The 20,419-nt window shown below is 42.8% G+C and overlaps 1 protein-coding gene across 5 annotated transcripts in view; it reads right to left on the bottom strand.

The window, feature by feature from the left end:
• The window catches only part of AFF2 (ALF transcription elongation factor 2), a 577,381-nt gene that overhangs the window by 44,261 nt on the left and 512,701 nt on the right, over positions 1 to 20,419 (bottom strand). For all 5 annotated transcript variants that reach the window (XM_055438072.2, XM_055438074.2, XM_055438073.2 and 2 more), the window contains 2 exons: positions 2,821 to 2,980; positions 66 to 1,073 (listed from right to left, as the gene is read on the bottom strand). In XM_055438072.2, coding sequence (XP_055294047.2) covers positions 66 to 1,073; positions 2,821 to 2,980 — 1,168 coding nt within the window. The remainder of the gene's footprint in view (positions 1 to 65; positions 1,074 to 2,820; positions 2,981 to 20,419) is intronic.

The following is a 20,419-nucleotide window of genomic DNA, read 5'->3' as shown; positions in this document are numbered from 1 at the left end:
TCAAAGTACCCCAGACAACCACTGCTCCTGATCACATGGCTGGCCAGAGTGGATGGATGGCTTACCTTGTGCTTACGCTTGCCCTTGGGGGCAACTTTCTCCGCAGGCGCTGCAGCCGTCTGCCGCTTGGGCTTTGAGGCTGTCTCCTTGTGGTCTAGCTTGGCTGGCGCCGCCTGGAGTGAGTTCTGGCCAGGCACTCGAGACAGTAGGTCAAGGTCAATCTTCACCCAGAGATTTTTCAGATTCTCCTGATCTCGGACAGGAGATAGAACCTCGGTTTGTGTGACAGGGACCGGTGACTGAGTAGGCTCCTCACTCGGGACTGGTGGGTTGTTGCCATTGCCACTGCTGAGAAATCTGCTGAGGGTCAGGCTGGCCCCTCCAGCTTCCTTGGATTTGGTCGTGTTGCCCCCTGGAGCCATGCATGGAGGCAGGACTTTGATCTGCAGGGGCTCTTCCTGATCCGTGTTGGAATCAGACGTAGACGAATCGGTCTCAATGAATTCCCGGGACTTTGGAACCATCTTGCCAGGCCCTCGGTACTTCTTCTTCTCGGGAGCCAAGGGGATGCTGGCTCTCGGTTCTTTCCTGGGAACCGGCTTGTGGGCAACGGCTTTGCTGCGGCCTCTCGGGGGGTCAGGAAGCTCCCCACTTTCCTTTTCTTTGGGAGTGCTGCTGGTGATATTTGGTTTGGGCCAGGTAAATTCCTCAACGCTGGTGTTCTTCTCGACCCTTTTGGGTTGTTTTTTCCCAATTGTCCTTTGAGACGCTGTCTCAAGAGTTGTGGACGACTTATGCTTCAGAGCCTTTGTTTCTGGAGTTTTCAGGGTGGGTCGTGGACGGGCTTTATCCCTGATGAGACCAAGGAGAGGCCTCTCTTTGGGTTCAGGCAGGACCTGACTGGGGTTTGCCTTCACCTTGACCTGGACTTCCATTGGCTGAATGACTGGAGGAGGCACAGAAATCGTCTCCATGGGTGTTTCATTTTGGCCACAAATAAAAGATTTGTTTTGAGATGTCACTTTGTTAAGCCATTTGTCCAGCTGCCACTTGTTGGTAGAGGGTGGCTCAGGCTGTGGAGTGAGAAACGGTGGCAAGAATGAATGTCACCTTTGGGAAGAAGTCAGGAGGACCCTCAGTGTACTGACTGTTGACTGGTAAAAGCTTTGGCTGTCAAGTGACCATTCACACATTTAGAAACATACATGAAATTCACATCTATCACATTCCCTCGACAGCCAAATACTTCACAAAGTGGCTCCACTATACTAAGTTCCACTCTTTTTCTGAAACTATCCCTTACTCTGGTCAGCAAGGAAAGAATTTTTCACAAAGAGTTTTTCCATAGAGTGGGTAGAGAGCTGGGGAGGGAAACGGGTTCCCAAAATCCTTTGGTGGGATTCATTACTCAACCTCTCACCAGGAGGCTAAGAGAATGATCTCTGGTTCTGAAAAGAAATGTGAGTGTGCCTCAAGTGTAATTCAAAAGGAAAGTCTTTCTCTGCCAAAGTGTCAGGGCCTCCTATACGATGTTGTAATTTGCTGCAAAAAGAAGAGGGCTTTTGTATTTTTACTGAAGGATGAAAAGATTTGACTTCCAAAAAAACCACTGCACTTTCCTCGGTGTATGGGCAACAATCAGTTTATGTGGACATGCTTGCAGACATTAGCATCTGCTGTTAAGCCATGGAAATGATGCGTACAATTCAGGTGCTTGATTCCCAAGTCTGAATTCTGCCTGTTGAACTAAAAAAGAGCCATCATTTTTTATTAGAACTGCTCTTTTTTTTTTTTTTTTGCAAGCCATCAGCTTAGGCTTATGGCACCAGCCAATAGAGGATGACAGAATTCAAATGTTTTGAGTAGCCATGATTCCAACTGGCACAGAGCAGTGGCAGGTAAGGGTCAAGGCCATTGGAGCAGCTGTGACTGTTGGCAGCAGAGCTCAAGGCTAAGGGCCCCAGCTCTCGTAGCGCACACCCTGGTTTCAGCCCTTCCTGTGAGATCTTGGGAAAGTTCTTTTTTACCCTTTCAGAACCTTATTCTTTCATCTATAAAATGGAATAATGATAGCCAGGACCCTATAGGGTTGTCATGAGCATAAAATGAGAAAATGGATGTCACGAGCTTCTCATGGAGCCTGGCACATGATCCACACTCACAAAGCGTGGGCTCTTGAAACAGCACTAATATCACTGTGGCATCTTCTTCTGTTATTCTTTTCTATTAACAATGTGTCCAGAGCCATTGAGGGATCAGCTTGCTGTACGAAGTGCCAGCTCAGGAGAACTGAGAGGCTGGCAGTCAAAGAAGATGAAGGGGAAAGGCATGGCTTTGATCTCAAAATTATAATTTTGGTATTTTGTGGGGCTATGTTAAATGTTTTCATGAATTACCATTGAGTACATTTGAAAAATATTCTTTGAAAAAAAAAAAAAACTGTGACCTTTCAACATCACACTTCTTGGATCTTACTTGCCCAGTGACAATTCATCACTTCAACCTAGAGGAAGGGGTGGTGTCCCCAGACCTAGAAGTGGGTCTTGACGTGCTTCGTCGGTTCTCTCGAAAGGGACGTTTCAAGCTCAGTGATTACTATTCCAGTATAATAGTAATGGGGAAGCTCAAGGTTCAGAGTAGCTGAGTGAGTCACAGGGCACATCAGTCACATGGCAAGAAATGTTCGTTAGAAACTTTACAAATACATGTGTTTTTCTGAAGTATTTACTGTGCTGGTCACGACTGTGCTGGAACATTACTATCGCATTACTGTGTGTGTGCGTGTCGGGTGCTGTGCCAGGGCCCCGGCTCCTCACCCACCTCTGGAGTGGTCGCTCGTGGCGCCTCATTGGCTTCGCTGTCAGTGGTGCTGCTTTCAGTGTCTGAGTCAGACTCTGAGCTGCTCTCCGAGTCACTGGAGCTGCCGGATCCCCCACTGGTGGGCGCTGCAGGTGGGGGCTGGGGCGTGGCCAAGAGTGGGCTGAAAGGAAAATGGCACCATTCATTGCCTCTTTTACTCCCAAACTGGAGCCAGGCTGAGTGGGGTGTGCCGTTCCACTTCACAGATGGGAACTATGAGGCTCAGGAGGCCCAGGGAGTGACCCACAGTCCCAGGTTGGTTTTTTTTTTTTTTTCTGTTAAGATATATTTTCAGTTGCTATCTTGTTCAGAAATCCCCAGGTTTGTAAAGGGGCTCTGATCTTAGTTATACGTGCAGTACAGTCCTCTCAGCAAGAACAGGTGAGTTCAATCTTCACTTTCGTCATAGAAAACTAAGGTTCAAAGAAGGGGGGTTCTTGCCGCAGCCTCACAGCTAGATAGAGGCGTGAAACTGGGACCATGGCCTTCCAGCTCCCTCAAAGGTCAGAATTGTGTAAAGACACTGGCAGCCAGGTGCCCAGTGCCCAACCCCAAGGTGAGCAGGGCTGACTGCGTTACCATGGAAATGAGAGGGCGCACTGCACAGCCTCCTCCACCGGAATTTCTGTAACCTCTTCAGACAACTCCAACCAGGAAGTATGATCATACAGGACCAACCATCTCCAATGGCTGATTTTAAATCTGTAAAGCTGACCAAGCAAAGCACAAGGAAATTGACACCATTTGCCACTCTGTCTTTATTGATAATCCATACTCTTCCTTACTAATCGTTTGCCCTCTGTGCCCCATAACAAATCAACCTCAGCTGACTCTTGGCACTTTGGGGTATGTCACTGCCTTTCTGTCCTTTTGCTCATCATCTTTGGGGGCTAGTTTTCCTGTTTTTGCTCTGACATGGGGCTCTAAAGTCGAGGGAGGTTTCTCATCTGTCTCTGTCTCATCAGCTTAGGCTCCTCTTTGGAGAGAAGTTTAAATCACAGAGAGGGGTGGCCTGGGGGCCAGAGCATCTTTGCTGCAGTGCTGGACTGGTCCTCCTACCTGTCTGGCTGGCTGTCCTAACCTCACTGCCTCTCAGACTCCAAGCTCCTTGCCTGGCTTTCCCCATAAAACACAGTCCTAGCCCTGGAGGACACCTGGTCTTGTGGCTCTACCTGCAAGTTTTGGCAGAGAGGGACTCCAAGGGCCCTCCTGTGTCCAAGACTCTGGAATCACAGACCACTATTCCTCACCTGCCCCCACTTCATCCTCTCACCAAAGCCTCATTTTCAACATAATAGCTCTTGCCCTGGAAGGCAGAGGATCCCTTTCAAACCAGCATGGGCCGCCTCGTCCAACTCCGAGAGCCTTTTCCTTACATGTGCCTCGTGCCCCTGAAGACAGCCCCTTTCACCTCCCAGGTAGCTAATCTCTTTCATATAGCCAAAGCTCCTTTTATATGTGAAACGAATCGCCAGTTTAGGGTCGATGCATGTTACAGGATGCTCGGGGCTGGTGTGCGGGGATGACCCAGAGGGAGGATAAGGGGAAGAGGGAGGTGGGAGGGGGGTTCAGGAAGGGGAACTCATGTATACCCGGGGCAGATTCATGTCAATGTATGGCAAAACCAACCAATATAATATCGTAAAATAATTAGCCTCCAATAAAAAAAATAAATAAAAGGCTATCTGCTAAGTAAATGCTATCTGCAAGTACATTTGTCTGCCAAATACACCAAGTGATTAGGGGAAGCAGAAGAAACAGGGGCCTACACCCCCTGGGAAAGTGCGTGTGTGTGTCTGTGTGTGTCTGTGTGTGAGACAGTGGGGCCAGGGATCTATATATACAACTCAGTGTGCCTCTTTCCCTATATTCCTTTGCAGTATAATGACTCCATATTTAAGCAAAGTACCCTCTAAATGTAATCAATTGTTTTTGTCTTTGGTTACTAACTAAAGACTGAGGAGGCAACAGATTTAAGTCAGACTAATCCAGAGGCTTGTTAACTTGGCCTCAATTTCCCCCAAGTAGTTTCAGATATAGCATAGAGCATCAGCAATACTGAGACTCCTGGCTGGTGGACTGACCACTGAGAATTATGATTCTCAAATGAAAAGGCTGTTTCCTACTTTTGTTTCCTATCTTTGCATTAAATTCTGGCTTGTGTGTGTGTGTGTGTGTGTGTTTGTATACAAGTGTTTCTTATCCAAAGACTTTTGGAAGCGAGATGGATTTTGCTATTTAGATTTTTAATTAAACAAGTCATATGGTAGCTATACCATATCTATAATACCCCCATATCTATAATACCTCCCAGTGGATTCAGGGTAGCACCCTTTAATAAAACTCATTAATACTGCTGCAGTTAACAGTCACAGTCATAAAGACTTGAAATTAATACCTGCACATCAGTTTAGGTCAGGTTTTGTCATCAAATAGCTCAAAGTCACTGAAAACAATAGTTCTCCAAACTTTCTGAATTTCAGAATTGTGATTAAGAGATTGTCTACATGGACAGAAATCACACATGAAAAAATTGACTATTTGTATGAGTAAATATAGATATACAGACACAGATACAAAATAAAGATGATTTGAAACCTAAGCGTAACCTTGACTGAGAACCAGTGAAATGAGGCCTGAAATTATTTTCTCTAAGTCTTCTTACAGGTAAATGTATTGCCATGTTCTCAGGAAGGACCCTATGGCCAGTCAACGTTGACAATGACCACTCAGGGGAAACAAGTATAGAAAGAACAGGGAGAGGTCCATGAGTTTTTCATACTCACACTGATGGACATAAATACTTGGGGATGAGAGGGACGGTGGACTTGAATTCAGAGAGGACACCATGAGAACTCAAGCTGTGGGTGAAGGACTTCAGCATCTTAATGAGAAAGAATTGCTTTCTCCGGGCAGCTGCACAGTTGGAAGCAAGGAAGAGCCAGCATTGGTGGGAGGGAATGGCATTGCTTAAAATGGAAGTAAAACTGCCCTCCGCAGTACCTTCTTCTGCCTCCACTATCCATCTGCTCTTCCTGCGGTTGGTGGACAATCTGGCTGCACCCAGCCTGCTAAGGGACGTAGGGCACACCTCTGAGTCCGACCCTCACTTCCTGTGGCCCACCTTGCATCCAGCTGGGGCCCCTCCAAGGGCCAAAAAGTGAGTACAAAACCAAAACATCGTCTTCACAAGCAGGACAAACCTCAATATCAGGATTGACTGAGGGCCACATTCTTGTCTAGAATCCACTGTGGAGCTTTCAAGTTAGCAAATCATCACCATATTTCACTTTCAGTTCTTCCCTGAAGCCTGTTAGCTGTTCAGTTAGTTAAATTCCCACTTTTGCTACATTTACTTTCATGTGTCACTAATTTATTTTTCAAATGTATATTAAACTGGCTATAAGCAACACTAGGAAACACAACTCTTGATTCCGCTGAGAAGATGAAGGACGAATGTGCAATTTCCATATTCTTCATTTATCAAACTGCAGTAGAATTATTTCCCACACACCATTTACTCTTGTATTTTAATAAACTGCTTTTAAAAAGAATGCTAGTAGTTACAACAAAGATAATAGATGATATCAAAAATCATTAACATTTAATATATTAAACTATCTACTCTATAGTCTGTAAATATTAAAAGTGTACTCTGTGACTTCACCCTGAATGTAATAAAACTGCTCAAAGGACACACATTTGTGGACAACTTCAAAGTGAACTGTTCAAACTTTTCAAAGATCAGATTTTGCTATTGTGTTCATTGGGGTGTAGCATAACCTCATTTTAATCCTAACCCCATTGAGTAGGTCTTCATGGACATGGGCCAGACTAAGGGCAAAGAAGTTGGCTTAGCAAGTCAATGATCCTAGTGGGGAAATCCAGGGTGAGGGAAGGGGATCAAAGAGCAGGCCAGTAGGGGAGAAGTTTGAGAGGCCTTTAAGATGCCTCCTCCAGACAGCATTGACCCTGCTGTGGAAGGCTTGAGAGTACCAGGGGAACAGATGTCAGTCTCTCTAAGCTTATACTGACCAAGCCTCTTCTGCAATAAAAGGCTCAATATGTGATACTATAAGATAGTCCAGAAGCCATATGAAGGAACAGGGACTTCTTTGCCTGGAGAAGATTCTGGGGCAGGGAGGAGGGTGGTTCATGTGACAACAGTCTTTAAAAACTGGAAGGCCTGTCCAGTAAGGGAGTGGGCTAGCTCTGAAGGCCTTCCAAGGTAAAACTAGGATCAATGAGTTCGAGATCTAGCCAGGAAAGATCTCACGTCAACATCAGAAAAGGCTTAAAAAATCTACAGTTGGCCACAGGAAGAAACCATTGCTTTGTAGCCTTGTGAGCTTGATACCTTTAGGTAAACAGATAGCTGGCAATTAAGATTCCTATTATTGATCTACAATGGAGTTCAGTGATCTTTAAAGTGTCTTCCAACTCAAAGATTATGATCTTTATGAAACAAAAATGTGTTGGGGCTTTTAAGGGATACTGTTCGGACCTTAGAAAAAATTGTGAGGAGACCTTTGCCCAGTCCGCTCATTAAGGCAAGTCTGAAATGACCTACTCTTGGCAACATGGCTCTTATACGAACCACAGAAGATTGCAGCTGCCTTTCTGTAGGGCTATTTCATAAATCAGACTTTTCGCTAATTCAGATTAACAGCCTACAGAAAACCAAACATCTGCATCAGTGCTATCTGACTCGATTCTTAATGTAACTGTAAATTCCTCTCTCAGGAGATAAACAGGGATGATGAATTGGCCATTCTGCTCAATCAAGCTGTGTGGGCATCAGAAAGGAAAGGTTCCAGAAGGGGTAATGACTTTCTAAGAGGAAACATATATGGGAAAGATTCGACAAGCAAGTCCACAGGGTACAGATCTTGGCAGCATATTTTACAAGACCCTGAAATTGCCAAAGACACATAGCATGAGATGCTTGATGGGGGACTCTTGTATTAAACCCTTGTCTTTAGTTGAGACTTGTAAAAATTTCATCAATGTGACCCGTTTTATGGAGATCAAATGTCTGTCTACCAGATAATCTGAAATGCTTCTTTACTTGATTCCATCATTAAGTTGTAAAGGTTTGACCCTGGGGCAAGGAATCAACATTTATACCTGATCTTTCCTCTCTTCCTCTTTTTCCTCTTTGAACTCTGGGTCCATAAACTGAAACAATCTATCACATTTACCACAGTAGGCCACTAGGGTAGACACTCTGAGCCCTAAGCCTGTTCCAGTCAGAGGATAGGAGGAATCTATTTTGGTCTGAGTCAGTAGCTTTGAAATCTACACCACCCACCCCAGAAAATCTATTTAGCCCAGTTGTCCAATAGAAACTTTGAAGTGAAGCGAAAGCTGCTCAGTCATGTCCAACTCTTTGCTACCCCATGGACTGACTATAGAGTCCATGGAATTCTCCAGGCCAGAATACTGGAGTGGGTAGCCTATCCCTTCTCCAGCGGATCTTCCCAACCCAGGGATCAAACCTGGGTCTCCTGCATTGCAGGCAGATTTTTTTACCAGCTGAGCCACCAGGCGGGGAGCTAGGCAGAAGCATAATACATAAGACAGACAAAACCAGGTTTTGCTCTATTTCTCCCAGCAGCTTTTCCTCCTCCCTGGATGGCCCCTGAGCACACTTTGAAAATAAAACACTGCAAATCCCAATATTCTCACAAGCAACTCAGAATCAAGTATGTTCTGTGTTAATGCAATGATGCTACTGATGAGCAGACTGCTGTCCACTTGTAATTGAAGCTACACCCTGGCGTGGCTCCGAGGAGATAATCTTTGTCCAGTGAGTGTATACACTGGGAATCTGTCTTTTTGTCTGATTCTGGTGTTTGAAATGGAGTCTGCTCAATTTACTTGCAAAACATAAGGTGATATACACCTATCCATTCACATTCATTTTCATGGTCAAGTTACCATATGTGATATAGATTAAAGCCCTAACCCACTGAAGAGATCTGTGGTTGGTGAAAATGATGATCAAAGATGTCCACACTCCAATCTCGAATCTGTGAATATGATACTTCATGTGGAAAAAGAGGTTTTGCAGATATGAATACATTCAGGATCTTGAGATAGGGATATGGTCCTGGATCATCTAGATGACCCCAGTGTCATCCCAGGGTCTCTGGGAACCAGAGCTTGGTGTAAGGAAGGCTCTAGTAGATTACTGCCACAGCAATGGACAATCAAAGTGGTTATAGCTTCCCAGAAAGCTGCAAGCTGACCATTTGAAACTTTCATGATAACCAGAAATGAGTAGCTCCTCACATTTTTCAATCAACAGTAGTTACGTATTTCTCCTAACTTACCTGGCATCTTACTTCCTTTCTGAGACCATAATGTTGAGTGATTTTGGCAATGGCTTTTCATAGTTACATTTGACTCACAATCTTTCATGGCTTTCTTACCCTTTTGATGGACTGACTAGACTCAGGCTCTTGTCTTCTTTCCCTGCCTGTGCCCTTTCTTCCATCTTCAGTCACATATGTAAATAGCTACATTTCCCCTACTGGTTTTAAAGAGATAGCTCTAGTTCAGTTAGAGGAGCATGGAATTGGGAGTCAGATGATCTTTTTTGAATGTCACCTTGGATACTTTATTTTTGTGTGACCTTAGACTAAGCACTTAACACAAGTATCTCAGTTTCCTCATGTGTAAAATGGGGTAATATATCACATAGGCTTATAAGAGGACCAAGCTAGGAAATTTAGGTGAGAGAACTCTGTTAACAAGTACTTCTCAAACTTTAATGTGCATTAGAATCGCCTGGCAATCTCCTGAACATGTAGGTTCTAGTTACGGAAGCCCGGAATGTGTCCTGAGTTCTGCGTTTCTAACACATTCCCAGGTGCTACAGATGGTCCCAGTCAGTGAGCCACACAGAGAGGACCAAGGGTACAGAGGCTATTCAGATATAACCTGCTGGCAAAAATAAGTTGGTGATCTGGATTAGAAACTAATGGCTAAAACACAGTTTTGAGATCAACTGTGGATTTTCCCCCCATAATTATTCTGCCCTTGTTTAGCAACAAAGAAAGTTGACTGCCTTATATCATTTCGAATCTAACCTGACCAAGTTGAAGCTCTCTTTGGGTAATTATTCCTGAACAGGTTTTATCAGATTCCTTCTGATAAGCACTGGCTTCAGCTTATAATTTTCCTGAGACTACCTGCCTGTGCCTGTACTTGACCAAGTGCATAATTCTTTCCTCCAAAAGTGTCCCAAGGATCACCATGGCTTGCCGCTGTCCTCACCGAGTGTCGAGGTGGTATTAGAGTACATCCATGGTCAGGGCTAGGGCCCTGAGCATGATTCATAATGGCTAATAGAGATGGAGGTGATGGAATTCCAGCTGAGCTATTAAAAATCCTAAAAGATGATGCTGTGAAAGTGCTGCACTCAATATACCAGCAAGCTTGGAAAACTCAGCTGTGGCCACAGGACTGGAAAAGGTCAGTTTTCATTCCAATCCCAAAGAAAGGCAATGCCAAAGAATGTTCAGTTGCACTCATGTTACATGCTAGCAAAGTAATGCTCAAAATTCTCCAACCAAGGCTTCAACAGTACGTGAACCAAGAATTTCCAGATGTTCAAGCTGGATTTAGAAAAGGTAGAGGAACCAGAGATAAAATTGCCAACATCTGTTGGATCACAGAAAAAGCAAGAGAGTTCCAGAAAAAAAAAAAAAAACACATCTACTTCTGCTTTATTGACTACACCAAAGCCTTTGACTGTGTGAATCACAACAAACTGTGGAAAATTCTTCAAGAGGTGGGAATACCAGACCACCTGACCTGGCTCCTGAGAAATCTGTATGAAGGTCAAGAAGCAACAATTAGAACTGGGCATGGAACAACAGACTGGTTGCAAATTGGGAAAGGAGTTCATCAAGGCTGTATACTGTCACACTCCTTATTTAACTTATATGCAGAGTACATCAAGCAAAATCTGGGCTGGGTGAAGCACAAGCCAGAATCAAGGTTGCTGGGAGAAATATAAATAACCTCAGATACATAGATGGCACCTTCCTTATGGCAGAAAGCAAAGAGGAACTAAAGAGCCTCTTAATGAAAGTCAAAGAGGAAAGTGGAAAAGTTGGCTTAAAACTCAACATTCAAAAAAAGAAGATCATGGCATCTGGTCCCATCACTTCATGGCAAATAGATGGGGAAACAATGGAAACAGTGACAGACTATTTTCTTGGGCTCCAAAATCACTGCAGATGGTGACTGCAGCCATGAAATTAAGAGACACTTGCTCCTTGGAAGAAAAGCTATGACAAACCTAAACAGCATGGTAAAAAGCAGACATCACTTTGCCAAAAAATGTCTGTCTAGTCAAAGCTATGGTTTTTCCAATAGTCATGTATGGATGTGAGAGTCGGACCATAAAGAAAGCTGAGCACTGAAGAAAAGATGCTTTTGAACTGTGGCGTTGGAAAAGACTCTTGAGAGTCCCTTAGACGGCATCAGTCCTGAATGTTCATTGGAAGGTCTGATGCTGAAGCTGAAATTCCAATACTTTGGCCACCTGCTGCAAAGACCTGACTCATTTGAAAAGATCCTGATGCTGGGAAAGACTGAAGGCAAGAGGATAAGGGTACAACAGAGGATGAGATGGTTGGATGGCATCACCGACTCAATGGACATGAGTTTGAGCAAGCTCCAGGAGTTGGTGATGGACAGAGAAGCCTGGCAGGCTGCAATCCATGGGGTCACAGATAGTCACACATGACTGAGTGACTGAACTAAACTGAACCGAATAGAGACAGAGCATGCACGATGCACCAGGAAGTAGGTTCAGCACCTTTCCTGTATCTTCTCTTTCAATCCTCACAACAGTCCCCTGAGTCCTATGCTCTTACTACTCCATCTTATGGCTAAAAATACTGAGTCTTAGCACCAACAATATCAAACTGAAAAATAGTTTTTAGGATACTTTAAAAGGAATGGAAAAAGCCAAGGTATCTGGATCACACCTCACTGCAGTATGAAATGAGATGGCACTGTGGAGGGGGCCAGTGTGTTCCCAGCAAGGCTGGCCAATGTTGGCTAATAAGCCATTTTTGTCTCATTTTTTGTCTATTCAGTTGCTAAGCCATGTCCAACTCTTCGCGACCCATGGACTGCAGCACACCAGGCTCCTCTGTCCTTCATGATATCTCCCAGAGTTTGCTCAAACTCATGTCCACTGAGTCAGTGATACCATCCAACCATCTCATCTTCTGTCATCCCCTTCTCCTCTTGCCCTCAGTCTTTCTCAGCATCAGGATCTTTTCCAATGTCTTGAGAGCATCACAACTTGCATTAGGGAAAATAAACCAGTATTCAACTTTTTCTAAAAATAATTAAAAGTCATCCTGACTTCTTTGCTATTGGTCAAAGCTGTTTCAACAAACAGCAAGCAGATGGGGGAAAAATCAACACAGACAAGTATTTTTTGCCTTTAAAGTCTATTTTTTTTTAATGGGGGCAAGAGAGAGAATGAAGGTAAGCAAGTGGATGGAATCTGGACTCCCAGGACCCTGTCTCCAGTAAAGCAGAGAATGAAAGGTTGGCAGCTCGCCTTCATAAGAAGTCCAGGGATGGTCAGAAGTCAGGAATCCATAATAAAGTCAAAGCCTTCCCATTAGAACTCCTTCAGTCACAAATCCTAGGTGGAGCAGGGAAGTAATATGACTGGGTGACTTAAACCCAGAAGCTGCTTCTCTGTAGGAATCTCCCCATTGTGTCTATAGGAGTGGTCTGGAGATGGAGCCCAACTCCCATCAGAGCCCCAGCCATGGGCAGTCTGAGTTCCTAGAGGAGTACAAAGCAGGCTGCTGAGAGGCTCAGAGCTGCCTTTTCCTTGCTTGAGGTTTTTTTTTTTTCTGTTGCCCATACTACTCAGAGCTGCCTCGCAACTGGGAAAGCAGGCATCCCTCTTCCAATACCCCTAGACTACATTTCTTCTTTGATGTCTCTCAACGCCAATCATCTTATCAGTATTGTCTGCTCCCCTTCACATCTGATTTGTTACCTGATGTATCAGAGACACTTGATTTAGATGGTAAGCTTTTAAGGCCAGAGGCTTCATCAACCACACACAAACTCTGTACAATGTTTTGTATGCTTAAGTCCCCCTAGAATATAGCCATAAAGAGGTCTTCTCTGTACATCTCTGGGAGAACTGTCCCTGGGTGCACCCACTGCCTATGGTCCCAATAAGCAATTGTCATCATTGGATCAACCAGACCAAATACTTTTTAATTGAAGAGCACTTGATAATATTCCAGTATTTTCACTCCTATGACCTCATTTCATTGTTACAAGAACATTGGACAGGGACGGGGGAGAGATGGAATAGGTATCCTCCTACTTTATCCATAATGCTCCAGGACCTTTTAGCCAAAGTCATGCAACTGGGCTCTGAGTTGGGGGGTGGCGATTTCCTCAAGCTACTGGGACTCTTTCTTAAACTGCAAGTCTAGCTTGAGGAATGGAAAAGAATACAGGAACCAGTACAAAATCCACCCTGTAATCATACCAAAAGGCAACCAGAATGCAGAATTAATCCCAAATACTTTAAGTGACCTAATGAGATGCATTGCAAGAATTCAGTGTTCAAAACACTGAAGACCATCCACCTTGTAGGCTAAGAAAACCTTGTTGCATTTGACTCCTTCAGATGACAAAACTCACTGAGGCTAGAGGAAAATGTTTCCAGTTTACAGATGATAACTATTTCCACACAGAGTAGTAATTTGTAAAGATTAAATAGGGGAAATGTAAATGTATTTTACGCTTCACATCCTTGTGTTTATTCAAAACTTGTATTTGTCTTTAGATAGGTAATAAACATGGTACTGAATTCAAAAGCTACAGTAAGGGATACAATGGAAAGTACATCTTCTGCCCCTCTACTGTCATGTTACACAATTTCCCAATGTTCTCCACTATTATCAGTTTCTTATGTTTCTTCCAATAATGAAGTGAAGTGAAGTGAAGTGAAGTGTTACTAGCTCAGTCATATCCAACTCTTTGCAACCCCATGGACTGTAGCCTGACAGGCCCCTCTGTCCATGGAATTCTCCAGGCAAGAATACTTGAGTGGGTTGCCATTTCCTCCTCCAGGGAATCTTCTCAACCCATGGGTTGAACCCAGGCTTCCTGCATTGCAGGCAGATTCTTTAACCTGGATCTCCTACATTGCAGGCAGATTCATAATATTTTATGAATATTGTTAGGTATGCTTTTCAATGAAAGTATTTTAAATTATAGAAGTAGAACTTTCCTCATGGTCCAGTGGTTAAGAATCCACCTGCAAAAGCAGGGGACATAGATTTGATCCATGGTCCAGGAAGATCCCACATGCTGTAGGGCAACTAAGCCCGTGTGCTCCTGAGCCTGTGCTCTAGAGCCCGGGAGCCACAACTACTGAAGCCTGAACTCCGTACCAAGAGAAGTCACCACAATAAGAAGCCTTCACCTTGCAACTAGAAAGTAGCCCCAACTCGACAAAACTAGAAAAAGCCCACACAGCAACGAAGACACAGCACAATCAAAAATAAGTAAATAATAAAAGTTATTCCTAAAAAATAAAATTCCTGTATATGGGATGACAGGGAATTAGATAAATTCCAAGTCATATATACAATTTCTAAAATAAAACTTCTACAGTTTCGTTACTGAATGTGCCTTCATTCTTATGTCTGAAATATACACATGAGCATTGCAGTACCTAAGTGAAAGGCAAAAATTGCAGCTTGGAAAATTGCAGTGTCAAACCCTAGTGTGAAGAAGAGGCAGGAACGTAGCCCAGAACCGTAAGGGGCAGAAGCTGCTCTGGGTGAGACCAGGCTGCAGGTTCCACATCAGGAAACAGTTCGCTGACTGTTCTCCACCAGGACACTTCTTCAAGGTGTGGTCAACATGCAATGGAGCCACTTCCTCACACTTAGAAACTGCTATAGGCTGAGCAATCAGGCTTTGTAGGTCTTTGTCCCAGTTGCACCAACAACCCTTGTCCTGCCTGCTCCCTGTTGCAAATCAAATGTTCTTGCCATACTTTTCACTCCATGTTAGACTGAAAGCTTTGATCTGTTTTGTATTTGGTCCCAGTGACAATATACAGCCTGAGATCTCTTGGTTTCAGAATTCGCCATGACCTGCTGGTGAGAAGATGCAGTTTTTTTTTTTTCCTACAGGATTTTCAGAGCTCTTTTTCCATTACCCTTCTACTTTAGGACAAGTCTATTTCTCTCTCTTTATTTCCCATGCCTTTGTTTACCCTGTCTATTCTGTCTAGAATGACACTTTTTCGTTCTCTTTTGTTTCCTTAAATCATCTTTTAAGTTCATATTCAAATACCATGGATCTTCTCTATGACTTTAATTATCCCAGATACTTCCCTGTTCTGATTTCTTTTCACTAACTTCATCACAGTTTATCACTTAATTATTCTCTAATTATGACACTGTGCCCTTTCACTAACTTCATCACAGTTTATCACTTAATCATTCTCTAATTATGACACTGTGCTAACATTTTGCCTGCTGCCTAAAATTGTACATGCCTTAATGGTCAGGGCAAGACTGTACCGTCACTCTGTGTATCCCTAGGCTGACTGGCATGGTAACTTGTATATACTCTTCTTGTTATGAAAAAACACTCCTAATGGCCTCACAATGAACAGAAAATCAGTATAAACAAGGTCACCTGGTAAAGGACAACACTTAATTATGAAATGTCTATGGACTGCTGACTCTCAACAGAAGTCATACTTGGGCCAGCCCACCCAACATTAAAACATCCTGAGTCAGAATTAATTTGATGAACATAAGCAAATAGGTCGCCCGATGATAGATTTGTAACCTTTCAACTGGTTGGATGGCTGTTGGCCAACCCTTCCTTCAGCTTCAGTTCCACTGATAAAATGTAACATATTTGGATGGACATGTGCGCCTGCTCGGTCACTCAGTTGTGTCTGACTATTTGTGACCCCATGGACTGTAGCCCTCCAGGCACCTCTGTCCATGGGATTCTCCAGGCAAGAATACTGGAGTGGGGTGTCATGCGCTTTTCCAAGGGATCTTCCTGACCCAGGGATTGAACCCTCATTTCCTGCTTGGCAAGAGGATTGTTTACCACTGTGCCATTTGGATAGACAGTTTCAATGTAATTGGTATCTTGAGCAATAGCTGTCGATGGGGTGCAGAGTGCAATGTACATGCGTGAACATAAGAAATAAATGATGTGGCTCTTACTGAAAATGAGTGCTATCTATACACAGACTTTCCCACTTTTAATTAAAATGATGATTACGTTATTCTGATTTGTCTGAAATGTGAGCTACCCTCGTCATATCATTTTGATACATTAACCAGCGTGGTCTACACTGTGCATGATATTAACTCTCTTTCTAGTTGATGGTTTTTCTAGTGGCATAATTAATTTCCTCACGGAAGAAAAAGTATTCAATCAATTTGGGATTAAATTTGAGGTTGAAGGACTTTCACAAAAGACAGAATTAAATCTCCTAGCCCACATGCATTGCTAATTATGACATACCCACATTAAGAACAAGAAGGTGTTCACTTCCCATGATAAATGGGCCTGAAAATCATCCTCAGCTTTACAATAAATCACAAAGATCATTAATAAACAGGCAGGGGGAAAAAAGACAGTTTCTACAAGAATTCACTCCCATTCTTTGCCTAAGACTATCAATGTCGTGTTTAAAGCTGACATCTTAAATCTTCTCTACAGAAGTCCTCTAAGTCAAAAAGCCCAGCTATTTTAAACAGAATTTCCTACGCCTGTTATTTTGAATGACAGCAAAGGAAATACTGGATCTTTAATCCTGTAATGCTATCTGCCTGAAAATCTTGCCTTCCAGCTAACAGTCTCCCTTCTCATCAAGGCTAAATTAAAGGAGGTCAAGTGTAAATGAGAGAAGAAGAAGGGACCACACTTTCTTCATATTCTGGGAGCTCCTTTGATCTTAAGCCTAACATGCTTTTGACGTCAAGAGGAAAAGTCTGATCATGGCCACCAGAAATAAGATAGCTAAGTACAGGCAGCCTTATTCAACATAGATTCCTGTATGTGGAATGGCAGGGTTTACACTTGAATCTAGATCAATAGCAGTAAGAACAGCAATCCTATATGACAAACGAACCCAGAGCCACTTAAAAGCTGACCTAGAAAGAAATGGAAACAAATGTAGGCATTTCTCCAAGAACTTGCAGGATCTGTAATAATGACAGACTAGTAATAACAAGGTCAGGGTGTTTGGTTTTGTCATTAAGAGGAATTTGTCATGTGGAGGAACTTGTCATGCAGAGGAATTTGGGACATTTAGCCATTCTGAAGAAGGCAGAATCTAGAATAAAAAGGATTAAACAGACAATTAAAAATACATTCAGAAATTAAGCAAATTACATTTGTGGTCATGTGAAAACCTGGGAATCTGCCTATCCTGAGAGGATGTCAGTAGCAAGTCAGCATTATACAGGGTCCCTACTAGCTAAGCCCAAACAAGTGTACATCTTAGGAATTATAGTGAAGAAAGGCATTCACAAGGTGGAATGGGGGGCCAGGGTTTTAAATGTCCAAAGCAAGAAAAATTATGCTCACTTACAAACCACATGAGATGTGTACTTTTAGTGAGATATGTTCTTTAGCCTGATGTCAAATTCCTGTGCAGTTTCCACCAGCCTGCACTACTTGGGCTTTATAATGACAAGACCTAGATATACTACTCTGCTGGTTGGAAACTTGGGCAAAAATTTGGTGGGGAAGTATATGCTAAAAATGTTCCCTTTGACTACAGTTATATTTCACTATGTATTTCAGACAACTATGCCTAAATTCAAGGTATGTGAATGATAGAGAATGTGTATACTCAGATGTGAAAGTGTGCACATGCCTATGACTGCGTGGATGCATCTATTGGCTAAAATCCAAGATGGCTAATACCAAGACAAGTAAAATAATTTCAGCATGAATTAAGATAGTTGCCTAAGGGCTCCTCAGATGGCACTAGTCGTAAAGAACCCGCCTACCAATGCAGGAGACGTGAGTTCCCTGGGTCAGGAAGATCCCCTGGAGAAGGAAATGGCAACCCACTACAGTATTCTTGCCTGGGAAATTCCATGGACAGAGAAGCCTGGTGAGTTACAGTCCATAGGGATGCAAAGAGTCAGACATGACTGAAACGACTTTGCATGCACACCTAAAAAGTAAAAAAATATTGAGAGAAATACCATTCTTCAAATGAGGTGCACAATGTTGATTTTGAAAATAGTGCTGCTATTAATTGGCTAAGAACAGAAATGTTGACTTCTGTAGCACACTGCTGCTGCTGCTGCGTCACTTCAGTAGTGTCCGACTCTGTGTGACCCCATAGACAGAAGCCCACCAGGCTCCCCCGTCCCTGGGATTCTCCAGGCAAGAACACTGGAGTGGGTTGCCATTTCCTTCTCCAATGTGTGAAAGTGAAAAGTGAAAGTGAAGTCGCTCAGTCGTGTCCGACCCTTAGCGACCCCACGGACTGCAGCCTACCAGGCTCCTCCATCCACGGGATTTTCTAGGCAAGAGTACTGGAGTGGCTTGCCATTGGCATTAAGTCATCGAATAAAGAAGATATTGTTGTTGTTCATTGTTTACATTAATATTTATGTGGGTTCTAGCCATGTTTTGATAGCACGCACAAATGTACATTCACATGTATGAAAGTCAAATACTATTAAGGTTCTCATCATCTGTGCAAAAATTAGTTGCAGAAATAAGAATGTATAAAGGCAAAAAGTCTATAAGAACCGAAATGGTGGCTATTTTTCTATCTGTCGAATGACTCATTAAATATTCAAGGTAAATGTCAACTCTCTTTCAGTTAGCCATGAAGCTCATGAAAAGTGGTATGCTTCCAATATATGGAAACAACTGAAGTGTTCATTGACAGATGAATGTTTAAAGAAAATGTGTTCTCTGTTTTGTTGTTGTTCAGTCGCTGTGTCTAACTCTGCAATCCCATGGACTGTAGCAAACCAGGCTCCCCTGTATCTATCTATCAATCAATCTATCTATCTAACAGAGGGGAATATTATTCAGCCTTAAAAAAGTAGGAAATCCTGCCATTTGCAACAACATGAATAAATCTGGAGGATGTTATGCCAAGTGAATAAACCAGACACAAACAAAAATACTACATATTCTCACTTACATATGGAATCTAAAGAAAAAATCCAATTCATAGTAATGGAGCATAGAATGGTAGTTTCCAGGAGCTGGAAGGTAGGTGAAAAATTGGTCAAAAGGTATAAACCTTCAGTTATATGATGAATATGTTCTGGAGACCTAATGTGCATCATGGTGGCTCTAGTTAACAATACTGCATTGTATACTTGCAACTTGCCAAGAGAGTAGATCTCAAGCATTTTCACCACAAGAAAAGGTTATCAGATGAGGTGACGGATGTGTTTGTTAGCTTGATTGTGCTAATAATTTCACAATGTATGTGCATATAAAAACATCACATTGTGTACCTTAAATATATACAATTTTTATTTGTCCATCATAGCTCAGTAAAGCTGGGGGAAAAACTGATAGGCTTCTGATTGGTCATAGGACAATGATAAATTCTTGATGCTGGAGCTATGGTTTCTGTAGAAGCAACCTACTCTTCCAGGAGTCTAAATGATCCAGTACAGATCTAGGATTTGATGACATCTTTGATATTTTCAGTAATTAAGCAAATCTTGTCAAGAAAAAATACCAAAACATAGCATTACTTTTTTCTTTCTTTCTTCTTTCCCCTCCTCCTCCTTCTCTCTTTCTGGCATCTTACTTGTAAAAGTCTCAATATTCATAATACTGTCCATTTTTAATGGTCCTTTGTTTCTGAATTGTATTACAAAAGAACCTGACAAAGTTCACTTAGAGAAATGTTTCCAGGATATTTTTCTAAATTATCTGAGTCAGAATGGGAGAATTTTCCCCCAAATCCTTCTGAATATCTTGTTTGCCTATAGCAGGAGGTGTACTAAGTCACTTTAATCATATCTGAATCTTTGCAACCCCATGGACTATAACCTGCCAGGCTCCTCTGTCCATGGGATTCTCCAGGGAAGAATACTGGAGTGGGTTGGCATTTCCTTCTCCGGGGAATCTCCTGACCCAGGGATCCAACCTACAGCTCTGAAGTTTCCTGCACTGGCAGGCTGGTTCTTTACCACTAGAGCCACCTGGGAAGCCCTATAACAGGAGAATACTATGCAAAACAAAACTCAAATATTTAAAGGTTTTTTAACATTTCTATTTCAACTAGTCCTTAGTTGACTCCAACCTAGAATTAGCAGGTAGAAAGAACTCAACCTCCTATAATTTGCATATTATGAATGTCATTTGAGAAGGGCAAGAAAGGGCATGGCATCAATTGCAACATGAAGAGATGTTAATCACTGCTTCTCTTGCTGTGCTTTTGCTTTAGAGGTTACATCTTTGGAAGCCCAGCCTGTGTTAATTGTGCTTCCAAATTGTACACGGATCTGCA

Source organism: Moschus berezovskii, chromosome X, assembly GCF_049115385.1.
Source record: "Moschus berezovskii isolate FMDL1 chromosome X, NW_MosBer_1.0, whole genome shotgun sequence".
NCBI lineage: Eukaryota > Metazoa > Chordata > Mammalia > Artiodactyla > Moschidae > Moschus > Moschus berezovskii.
The sequence above is the reverse complement of the archived record's forward strand: the minus strand, read 5'-3'. Positions and strand labels throughout refer to the sequence as shown.